General features: G+C 50.2%; 1 protein-coding gene across 3 annotated transcripts in view; it reads left to right on the forward strand.

Annotated features, from left to right (window-relative positions):
• DDC (dopa decarboxylase) overlaps positions 1 to 12,321 on the forward strand; it is a 103,999-nt gene that overhangs the window by 83,392 nt on the left and 8,286 nt on the right. For all 3 annotated transcript variants that reach the window (XM_032244211.1, XM_032244210.1, XM_032244209.1), the window contains exons 10-12: positions 981 to 1,057; positions 4,319 to 4,338; positions 11,413 to 11,511. In XM_032244211.1, the coding sequence (XP_032100102.1) occupies positions 981 to 1,057; positions 4,319 to 4,338; positions 11,413 to 11,511 (196 nt within the window). The remainder of the gene's footprint in view (positions 1 to 980; positions 1,058 to 4,318; positions 4,339 to 11,412; positions 11,512 to 12,321) is intronic.

Below are 12,321 nucleotides of genomic sequence, written 5' to 3' on the forward strand. Positions count from 1 at the left end.
ATGACTACCAGTGTGAGTGTGCCTTGTGCAGACAGGTGGGAGAGGACCCCTGTCTGCAGCCCGGGGTATCCTGGCTCATTAGCCCTCGGGATGTTCACCCCCCAACACACACTGATGCTAGCAGGGCCGGGCACTGTGCTGTCCCTGGAAAGAGAGGAGCAAAACCTAACCTGCATTGTTTTCTCTCTTGACACCAATTCTCCAACTCTGCAGACACCAGCTGGGTGTCATAAACTCGCCCCTATTCTGACTGTAACTACCCCAATGTAGTGTCTGACTCCACAGGGTTAAGGGCTCAGGCTCACAAGCCTGAATGTTGGGTCTCCGGGTTGCCCACACTTCTGTCCACCATGGCTACAAAGTCGGGGGTTCCCATAACCCCTGCGCCAGGTTCAATAACTTCCTAGGCCAACTCACGGAATTCAAAAGAAGCATTTTACTTAGGTTTACTTACACTTTACAAGTGAAGAACTGCGCAGGGCAAGGTGTTGGTGGGGTGGTAGGTCACGTGGCTTCCGTGCCCTCTTTGTGTATGCCACCATCCTGGCTTCGTGAACCACTTACCAACCCAGAAGCTCTCCAACCCTGCCACTTAGGAGTTTTTTATGGAGTTTCATACAGTGGGGATGATTGGTTAAATCACTGGCCAACTCATCTCCAGCCCCTACCCTCCCTGGAGATTGGAAGCCATCTAGGAGACTCCAGCCCGCAGTTGTCTTATTAACATGCAAAACACACTCTTATCACTGGGAGATCTCAAGGGTTTTAGGAGCTGTGTGCCAGGAACCAGCAACAAAGACCAAATACTTATATTTTATTCTAAGTCTTCCTCCCCAGATACTTGGAGCAGAGACAGGGAGTGAAGGCAGAGTGGTGTTTATGGCAGGGCCAGAAGCAGGTGCCTGAGCTGAGCCAGGTGGAGAGAGGGTCGAGTCTAGGGTGCTTAGTTACCAGCCCTATCATTGGTTCTCTAAAACCAGGGTGAAAAAGAGAGCAGACTTAACAGGAGCCTTTAGACTGGATCCCACTTACCTGAAGCACAGCCATCAGGATTCAGGTAAGCTGTGAACTTGCTGTCTGTGGACTGTTTCTGGTCTTGTTCCCCTCAGAGCTGCCCTGGAGGTGCCTGGGACTTAGGGGAAGACTGTCCACGTCCAAGGAGGCTCCGGCAGAGGAGCCAGGTGCTTCGTAGATTTGTGCTCGCAGCCCATTCCCTGTGGGTTGGTTAAGGGGCCTGGGGTGGCACCCTGGGAGACGCTTCCACTCTAGAAGCACCGAGAACCTTCCGGGCTCAGTGCAGGAGCAGGGGAAGGTGGGCACAGCCAGGGGATATTAACATGGGCATGCACACCTCCTGCAGACAAGGAAACATCTTTAATAAAATAATTTTATGTCTTTACAAAAAGGCTTTGCATCACTTTCCACCAACACCACAAGGAAGCAAAGTAAACGAAGGAGGTTGAGTAGGGTTGGTGAGGGAAGAGAAAATAAGATGAAGCCAAGGCTCAGATCAACACACAAAGGCGTGCCTAAGTCATTTGGTCAGTAGGCCTGGTGCTGGCGACAGCCGAGGAGGCTCAGCACCCGCCTGCAAAGTCCAGCAGTGAGTGGACCAGCAGGCAGTTATCAAGTAGCATCGGGGGACACAGGCTGCTCCAGAGCCACAGCAGAGAATGCGTAATTCTTAGCTTTTGCACTTCCTCTATGTCATCTCATTTAAGGTGGGCCAGTGTATCTGGCCAATTAATGGTAAGTATTGAACTAGAACCAAAACAAGCAAAAGTTTTTTTTTTGATAACTGAAAATTCCGTCGGAATGTTGGTGAGGGGGGGGAAGTGGTTACACCAGTCATGTAGGCTTTGAAGATGTGTCCTTTATTACTAAAGATGAACATTTGGAAAACAGAGTCAATGCTGAGCCAGAAAATGCCCATAATCCCACCACGCACATGCAAATGTTGCTAATATATTGCTGTATTTCTCACCAGTCTTGTTCGATGCATTGTTTTAACTCTGCACCACTTAACAATTGCCAATGTACAAGCTGCCCTTCCCACATGTATCTCATGAAATTTTATGTCTTACGAGGCACCTAAGACCTATTAAGTAGGCCACAGGTCAAGTAAAATCATTGTCAGAGGAAATTGCCAGCTAAGAGGTTTGCCATTTTTTATATTAACAGTAAAGAATTGTGCAAGGAAGCTTCTAAATTGGGCCAGTTCTTCACTCATCCATGAGGAAGCAGATTCATGGAGAAGCAGATAGGACCTTGAACTAATTAGACACTGTATCTGAATTCTTCTACTGAGAGCCTCCAGTTTCTCTGTCCTGTAGAAGTTTCTGCAGTGAGGGAAATCTTCTATAATTCTGCACCACCCAATATGGCAGCCACCAGTCCACATGTGGCTACTGAGCACTTGAAATGTGGCTCGTCTGTTGCGGAACTAAAGTTTAATTTTCTTTAGTATTAACTTACTTACATTTAAATGTCAACAGCCACATGTGGCTAGTAGCTACCATATCAGATGGTACAGTAATAGAAATTAAAAAGGTATGGACTTCCCTCATTTTCATTCATGGCAATCATCTGATTGTTTCACATTTTTTTCTTTTTGGAGACAGGGTCTCGCTGTTGCCCAAGCTGGAGTACAATGGTACAACCTTGGCTCACTGTAGCCTCCACCTGCCAGGTTCAAGTGACCCTCCCACCTCAGCCTCTCGAGTAGCTAGGACCACAGACATGCACCACAAGGCCCAGATAATTTTTTGTATTTTTTTTTTTTGGAAGTGACGGGGTTTCACTACGTTGCCCAGGCTGGTCTTGAACTCCTGAGCTCGAGCAATTTGCGTGACTTGGCCTCCCAAAGTGCTGGGTTTCCGTGGCTGTTACACGTCTCCTCCCCCATTCTCATGATCAGCACGCACTGGTGGGTACCTTCTAACTGGGTCCTAACTGACAAATTACTGGGGTCCTGCCGGGTGCAGGCAGCTCTGCTGAGCCCCCAGTCGGAGGTCTCCAGTTAGGAGGGTGTGAGCCACTGCATCCGGCCTCGACAATTTCTTACTGAGTTCTGCCTGCACTCACTCTGTTGGTTGCTGTTGTTTCATTTGCATTGGTCTCTGTGAGTCATTGTAGAACACTGCTACTGATGTTATGTTTGTACAGCAAGCTCCCTTACTAATGAGAGGCTGCATGGTATAAAGGAGAATACTGGTTATGGGTTGAGACAGGCTGTGTGGCTTTGGGCTTCCATCTCAGGGTCACTCATAAAATAGGGGGTAGAGGTCCTGCATCTCCTCCCAGCACTGCCACTTTTTACGCTAACGGAGAAAATACCGATTTTCTCCTGGCAGCCAGATGGCAGTCAGGGAATGATACCAAGTGGTGACTTCAGATGTTCTTGTAAATACAACGTAGACACTCCTGTGCAGTGGATGAAGTGCAGGGCGGGGCATGGGTTGTATTAGGGGAACAGCTTGTCCCAGCTGAGCATGGCCAGGGCCTGCTAGGGCCCTGGCATGGCCCCGGTTGACGGGGGAAGTAGGGGACACTGAAGTGCCTGGTCCATCCCACATTCGTGGATCTTCTCCCAGGGCACGAGACTCCCCCACAGATCTGTGCAGCAGGATTGCAGCATGTTGTCATAATCCTCACCTGACGCCTTGTGCAGGATCACTTGCATTAATGGAAACTCCCATCTATGAGCCCACATCCAGGGTTCTTTAGGCATGAAGGGAGGCTCAAAGGCAAATCAGGCATTTTTCATAACGAATGTGGAGCCAACGAATCCTGGATATTAAAACTGACTCAACAGATACTCACTGAGTATCTGCTCTGTCCCAGATACTGAACTAAGACCTGCTAAAATCCGCAGATACAGAGATGAATACTCCCACCAAGAGTTTCATTCTCTTCTTTTGAAAATATTCTAATCACTCCGTATATCACACATTCACCTTTCCATGCATGAATAAATGAGTGATGGACAATTTACGTGATCTGAATGTTAACTCTCTACAGGGCTCTAGATGAAACCTCAGATGTTCATGCTATGTAACTGCAGAAAGCAAAACTAATGGGGGTCTATTAAGAGTGTAACATTTCCGATATGTGCTTTGGGCATCCTGTTCTCGGGAGACTCCCCTTGAATATGTTATCCTGGGAAGTGCCACAAAGAACACCCAGATCCAACCTTTAGGCAGTTTTATTTCTGGCTTAGAAGACACAAGAAATTTACCTGGAAGATGAAAAGGATTAGCGTGTGATCAACAAATCTGTCTAACAGTTTCTTTTTTCTTTTTCTTTCTCTTTTCTCCAGGATTTATCACTGACTACCGGGTAAGTGAGAGATTCCACTGTAATCTCAAATGCCAATGGAGTCCTGGGGACCTCTGCGGCTGTCAAGCATCTTCTCCCCCACTCTCATGATCAGCATTGGTGGACACCTTCTAGCTGAGTCCTAACTGACAAAGTAGTGGGGTCCTGCCAGGTGGGGGCAGCTCTGCTGAGCCCACCAGTCAGTGGCCTCAGGTGAGGAGGGCAAAACCTGGACTTCACTCCTGAGGTTGGAGAAGGAGCCTCTGTCCCCATTCCTCTGGAAGGAAAGGTCCCCTCTGCCCTGGACGGCTGTGTGCCTGGGGCTGCACAGGTGGGGGCAGTGGGAGAGTAAAGAGTTGGGGAACATAAAAAGCTCCCAGGTGGAGCCAGTCACCTCGGTAGCCTGGTCTCAAATGCGTTGGTCCTCTCTCCTTTTTATTTGCCACAAATGTTGAATGAGGCATACTTTAAAAATGCCACATTGTCCTAGTGTTAGTCTGGAAAGGAATTTGTAACCAACGGCAGTGATACAAGGATTATCAAAAAAATAGAACCCAAGGGGTAGGGTGAAACTCAGTGGGGAGAGAGGTGTAGCCACAGAGCTGGCTGTCTTCTGCCATCAAGAGATGATCTGTGGCCGGGCATGATGGCTCATGTCTATAATCCCAGCACTTTGGGAGGCCGAGGTGGGTGGATCACCTGAGGTCGGGAGTTCGAGACCAGCCTGATCAACGTGATGAAATCCCATCTGTGCTAAAAATACAAAAACGAGCCGGGCATAGTGGCAGGCACCTGTAATCCCAGCTACTCAGGAGGCTGAGGCTGGAGAATCAATGGAACCCGGGAGGCAAATGTTGCAGTGAGCCAAGATCACACCACTGCACTCCAGACTGAGTGACGGACTGAAACTCCATTTAAAAAAAAAAAAAAAGATGACCTGTGTCCAGTTCTTTCTGGTCAGGTGTGGTGGGCACCAGACATCATCAAAGCAGGGGCTGCCATTTCCCGACAGAGGTGTGTGTGTAAGTGCTATTGGAGCGAACATTGTCAGCAGCCCGTGTGATAATGACCCAGCAGGTGCTGCCCCTCAAAGGCATGTGTTGCTTTCCTTCTTCCTGTGACAGCTGTGAGCCAGGAGGTGGGGGGCACCAGTAAACCTTCCCAAGGCATCAAGGCTGGTTCAAGGACAGTTTTGGCAAAGCTTGCTTGGGACCACCCAGCTCCACACCTAGGGAGAAAGGCCAGAGTGTGTGCACATGAGCATAAGGGCACAGTGGGAACACCCATGGATGATGCCATTTAAAACTCTCATATCGATCCCCATTTACAACCTGACTTATCTTTTAGAAAATTATTGTTATTATTATTATTGTTGTTGAGACAGAGGCTCACACTGTCGCCCAGGCTGGAGTTCAGTGGCGCAATCTTGGCTCACTGCAATCTCTGCCTCCTGGATTCCAGCAATTCTCCTGCCTCAGCCTCCCGAGGAGCTGGGACTGCACGGGTACCCACCACACCCAGCTAATTTTTTTGTATTTTTAGTAGAGACCGGGTTTCACCTTGTTGGCCAGGATGATCTTGACTTCCTGATCTTGTGATCCACCTGCCTCAGCCTCCCAAAGTGTTGGGATTACAGGCATGAGCCACCGCGCTCAGCCTAGAAAGTTATTACTGAAGGGAAAACATGACAATAATACTAAAAATAACTAGAGGACTGGCTCAGCCTGACCTTGCATCCTCATGCCACCGAGGCCTGTGTGTCCTCCTCCTCCTCTCGTTCGTGGCCTTTCTCAGACTTCCTGTTGCATGAGGGCCATGTGCTGCACAGACCACACTGTGGCTGGTTCTCACGGCGCTGAAACTAAAGTTGCGATGCCTTCTCCACTCCTCCACAGCCTTAGTAAGTACAGAAAGGCCACGCAGAACCCCGTGGTATGTGGTATGATGATTTCCCTGTCATTTAACTACTTTGCTGGGAAAGTTCCTTGCTTCCCTAAATGACTGTGCAGTGGGCATCTGGCACATCCAGCTTTCTGCTGCTGGTGAGCTGTTTCCCACTGCATGAGACTGAACATGGGGTGACGGGCACAGGCACGAACACTTCACGTCTTTTATTATTATTTAATGTCGTTCCTTCCCAGCTTAGATATCATTAGAAAAAAAGGCGTGACACCATGTCACATGACACAAAAAATAACAAGCTTTGCTGAAAACTCCATATTCATGGGCGGGCACGGTGGCTCACGCCTGTAATTTCAGCACTTTGGGAGGCCGAGGTGGGTGGATCACAAGGTCAGGAGTTTAAGACCCGCCTAGCCAACAAGGTGAAACCCTGTCTCTACTAAAAAAAAAATACATAAATTAGCTGAACATGGTGGTGTGCACCTGTAATCCCAGCTACTCGGGAGGCTAAGGTGGAAGAATTGCTTGAACTCGGGAGGTGGAGGTTGCAGTGAGCTGAGATGGTGCCACTGCACTCTATCCTGGGTGACAGGGCAAGACTCCGTCTCAAAAAAACAAACAAACAAAACTTCATATTGGCTAACAAGTCTTCTAGGAATCAAAGTCTTTTTAAATACATTTGGCACTGTCTTTCAAAGGCCTGGGGCACCATCCCCAGAAATGCTGGTTTATGTTACGTTGCCCAAGTCAAGAACCATCTCAGCTCTGCTGGCATCTAGCAGCTCAGGAACAGGACCTCCTCAGACAGTCTCTACCGTTCATCGAGAGCCACAGATCTGTACTGGCAACCGCCTGCAGAACCACGGAGGTGGCAGGGCTCTCCTGGGGCTTTCCCAGTCTGTTTTTCTGCACCAGCCTTCTGGTCCTCAGGGCTCACTGCTTCTCCCCAACCCTACGCTCTTCATTCTACTCCCTCCGCCGCCAGTCCCTGTCCCTCATGAGGTGAGGAAAGAGTCTGATCCTGTCTTTCTGTCCCCTTCTGTCCTTAGTGCTGGGCTTTATTCTCCTGGGCACCTCAAGCCGCACCCCCTTTCCCCACTGCGAATCCAGAAGATTTGAGCCCACCATTCACCTCGCCTTGATGGGCCATGCGTTCATTGGAAAGCATTTGTCCTTCTGTGACTTCAACTAGTTATCTCTACGAGCTTAATGAAAGGTGTTGGCCTCAGTTAAGGAAAGGTCAAGCCTCAGCAACCTGTGCTCCAGCCCTACTTTCAGAGTACCCTTTGAGCGGTCCCTGTACCCCCCACCCTGTTGGTCCTGCTGTGAGACCTGGATCTCTTTCACCCCATCTCAAGGCAGCCCCTTGACTGGCACTCCCTTTCCAACCAGGAGCTATGAGCTGCTCCTGCAGCTACTCAGAGATGAGCGAGGCCCAAAGCCGCCTCCAGGACTCCCAGACACTGAGGGAGACAGGCGCAGACCACGCAGGCCCTGATGTCTCTTCTGAAACACACCTGCGACACCTCGATCCTCCAGGCTGCCTGTTTGTGGCCCAAGATGACATACCCCAAGTCCTTAGCTAGTCCTCTGCCCGCCAAATTGCCTCTTGCTGCTTGTGGCAGGTGATGATGCTGAGGTCCCTGGCACCATGGCTGGCAGTGCCTGAGTCAGGAGCGGTGTGGGGACAGCTTGTGTTTGGCTGCCTGTTGCTTCTAAAGGAACCCAGGCAGGTGGGAAGCACCACAGCAGCCCGGCCCCACTGGCATCCAGCAGGCTTGGGAGGCCCTCTGGGGCAATTGGCCTTCTGTGCTACTGTGTCCCTGGAGAGAGACAGAGATGGTGCATCACCTGTTCACAGCCAATATTTCATGGCTGATGAGGGGACAAAGGAATGAACCTTATGAAAGATGGAATGCAGAGGGTGGAAGCTGTTCTGGAGCAGAGGGGCTTCTAAACACGAGGCGCAGGCGTGATGCCTCAGCACGCCAGCCCCAGGAAGCAGGAGTGGCCATGTGGGGACAGGCCCGGGCAGCCACTGAGAAAGCACACACAAGTTGGCCGGGCGTGAGTATGGGAGCAGCCTCAGAGACCCTGGCATGCAGAGCCCGAGGGGCACCTCTCACCCCAGCTCTGCTTTCTATCCCTGGGTGCAGGCACAAGTGTCACTGCCTCTCATTGGACCCTGTCCATCTGCCACCACCCAGGGAGGTCCCTGGCCATATTTCCCATCTTCTCTGTGCCGCTATTTTAGCTACAGTGTAGTGACCTCTTTCCCTCTCTGCTCTCCTGCACCTATCAGGCTCCTTTATGATTTCCACCTGTAATGTGAATTCCAGGCAAATGTCCCCAGAGCATTTGCTTTGCTGGACTCGGCAGAGAATGGGAAGGAATATCATAAACATTCTCATTTTGTTCAAAGTGTTTGGAAACCCAAATCAGGCTAAAGGAGAAGACCCCTGGACAGGGGGCTCCCTACCAGGCCAGTGGGGGCGTGTGTGGGGGTGTGAAAAGGCTGAGCAGGCGCTGGTAGTTCTGTCCTCCGCCAGTGGATGAGGGCCTGAGATTGGAGTGTTAGTCCCAGGAGAAGGCTGTTCAGGACACCAGGTGCGGCAAGGGCGCTCTGTGTTCTTTCTGATGGTGAATGGCACGCTGAAGATGTAAGATAGCACCATTTGCCTCCAGTGTGCAAAGTCCTGGGCAAAGCGGGCATCATTATGCCTATTTCATAGGGGAGGAGACAGACGTTCAGAAAAGCTAAAACGTTTGCCGAACCTATGGAAAGATAGGACCACGGACCTGGGTCACAGGCCACTGAGCCACGCAGTCCTGCATGCTATTTGGATGAGTAAACTGCATCTTCTGGAAGATGTTGATGGCTTATCAAAAGTGGGACAAAATACACTTTAAAAAATGATCAATTATGGAGGAAAAAGTACCAGGAAATAGCTCATTTGATGCCTGGGAAGTGTCAAACACGAATTGTCTTCTATGTGCAGAATCCTTTTAGCTGGATGCATGAATGAGGGTCAGATGGGTTTTTCTCCTGATTTGTTTAAGTCTGTCCATCAGCAATCTTTCACAGAATGTGTGCTGGCCACTCCAAGCCCTGCCAGGTGCTGGGCTTGGGGCTGGGAATAACATGGCAAATGAGACAGTGTTCCTTTCCTCTGGGAACTCAGCCTGGCAGGAGGTGAGGCTGGGTCCACCGGGACCACAGCCCACATGGCTCATGGTCCTCCCATCTACTGCAGGTGCCCAGGAGCATAGTGGGGGAGGGGACAGTGCCCCTGGAGAGATCATGACAGCATTTTGAGCCGCGTTTGAGTGAGCATTCAATTAGATGGTGTGTATTTTCACTCCAGGACCACAGAAATTAAGTTTACCTTGGTGTCTTTCCAAATGTTAGACGAAACCACATTTTAATTTGTAGGAGGTTGACCGGCCGAGGAATGATTTTGGAGTGCGGCACCCATGCTGACCCATGGCAAGGAAGTGTTGCTTTCCTGTCTAAGAGGTAGATAGTCAGCCAGTTAGTGGCGTGGTAAGGGATTCTTGTTTTAGATTTCCCAAAAAGACAAGTTAGCTTAGTTCTTGAGCATCCCAACAGCTTGAAAACTCAGTGCTGATAAGCACACAACTGTGTGTGCAGGTTTGGCTCAGGCTCTGCTGCATGCCGGCTCGGTGACATTGGACAAGTCACTCTCCACACCTGCTTTCGCTCCAAGAAAGTGGGGATCCAAACCCCTGTTTACAGTGCCACTAGAAAACTCAATGGAGATGATATGTCAACACACCTGGCAGGGCCTGGCGTACAACTAGGAGGAACCATGCTGAATGCCTGAGTCTGAGGTTGGGTCCCTTTTGACCCGAGAAGCTCCTGCAGAACCCTGGCTCTGGGCCCTTCAGCTGCTTCTCTTGTGTCCAGAATTAGCCGCCATCCGTTCATTCCACCCACACTTTGTTTTATGTATTTATTTAGAGATGGAGTCTCACTCTATTGCCCAGGCTGGAGTGTAATGATGCAATCTTGGCTCACTGCGACCTCTGTCTTCTGGGTTCAAGTGATTGTCCTGCCTCAGCTGCCAAAGTAGCTGGGATTATAGGCATGCACCACCACACCAGCCTGACTTTTATATTTTTAGTAGAGACGGGGTTTCACTATGTTAGTCAGGCTGATCTCGAACTCCTGACCTCAGGTGATCCACCTGCCTCGGCCTCCCAAAGTGCTGGGGTTACAGGCGTGAGCCACCGCACCTGGCCTCCATCCACACTTTAAAAACTGCCTGTGAGCCCTCCTACTGACAGCAGTGAGGATTCAGGACTCCGGCTGAGCAACCCCACCCGCAGATGGCCTGGCTGAGCTTGGGTGTCGCGCCTGGCTGCACTGTGTCACCCAGGCCCAGAGGGGAGCTGGCTCAGCTCTCCTCAACGTCTGCTTTGTAGCTCAAATAGAATATGACTGTTAAGACGACCACACAGTGCTGCTGTGCTCACTTCCCAGCAGCCCCCTCGTCCCAGTCCTCTCCTGCTCACCTCACCACATCTCCATCCCTCAGAGCGTGTGGGGCCAGTCAGCTGACGAGGTCTGGGGAAAAGCAGGGAAGGAGTAGGAAAGCTTCTGGAGCATCAGCACACAGACACACATTGTGTTTTCTGGTGAGGGGTCTGGGGTCACTCCATGGTGATCAGTGGGACCAAAAGGGGACCAGAATTGCTCTAGAAAACGGTGCCCGGACAACCAGGGCAGAAGTGGCAGACAAGAGTGGGTCCCTCCTTCCTCGTAGGCAAGAGATCAATGAAAATCACCCCCTTGTCCCCACTGGATGGTGAGCTTGCAGGGGGTGAGGCCATGTTTCCGAACCTGTTTGTTCACCATGGAACCCCAGAGCTTAGCCCAGGGTCTGGCCCTGCTGTGATGTCCACAAACATCTTTTGAGTGAAAACAATGAACATCGCGGGCTCCCAGGTCAACAATCCCTGTCAGTGCTCCTCTCTCTCAGAGGGTTGCAAAGAAAGCCCCTGCCCACACCACCATGGGCGTTGCTATCCAAGACCAGCCATGGTAGAGGGAGCAGGGTGGCCGCCAGGGAATCGGCTGCCTCCAAGAGAAACAGGCGAGCCAGTGAGCCGAAAAGGAAGCCAGCTTTTAATACCTTCCTCACTGATGCTCCGTTTCATCTTTCATTTCAGCACTGGCAGATACCACTGGGCCGAAGATTTCGCTCTTTGAAAATGTGGTTTGTATTTAGGATGTACGGGGTCAAAGGACTGCAGGCTTATATCCGCAAGGTGACTTTGTTTTTATTATTTATCTGGGTAAAACTGCAGAGGTCTTTTGGGACTTTAGAAATAAACTAAAAAAAAAGTTTTTTGTTTTTTTTTTTGAGATGGAGTTTTGCTTTTGTTGCCCAGGCTGGAGTGCAATGGCTCCATCTCGGCTTACTGCAACCTCTGCCTCCCAGGTTCAAGCAATCCTCCTGCCTCAGCCTCCTGAGTAGCTGGGATTATGGACACACACCACCATGCCCAGCTAATTTTTGTATTTGAAGTCGAGATAGGGTTTCACCATGTTGGTCAGGCTGGTCTCAAACTTCCTGACCTCAGGTGATCCACCTGCCTCAGCCTCCCAAAGTGCTGGGATTACAGATATGAGCCACTGTGCCTGGCCTTCAAATGTCTTAATAAGCAGATACACAGCAAGGGAACCAGACTGTAGTTTGGGTTGTTGAGATGAGGTTATTTATAAGATCTATGAAGTCACTTTTGTTAAGATTGCAGGGTATCAGGTCCAGGAAGATGGTCTAAATAGAAACACCACATAGGTTGTGTTTAGCCACATCAAGCCAAGAACCAAGTTCATTGGGCAATGGCAATCATGAGAACATAATGAATGTGTTTCTTTCCCCCTAAATTGCCAGAATAAGATAGATATTCCCTAGGCCAGTGGCTCTCAGACATGCTTCCAGAGCAGCAGTGCTGGCCTGCGTTGGGGCCCAGTGACTTCTGTTTTAACAAGCAAACCAGACACCTTCGCTATGCACTGAAATTTGAGAACCACTCATCAGCTCCAAGCCCGTCTCCCCTGCATTTGAAAAAAAT

Source organism: Sapajus apella, unplaced genomic scaffold, assembly GCF_009761245.1.
Source record: "Sapajus apella isolate SASKATOON/1434 unplaced genomic scaffold, GSC_monkey_1.0 scaffold54, whole genome shotgun sequence".
Classification (NCBI taxonomy): domain Eukaryota; kingdom Metazoa; phylum Chordata; class Mammalia; order Primates; family Cebidae; genus Sapajus; species Sapajus apella.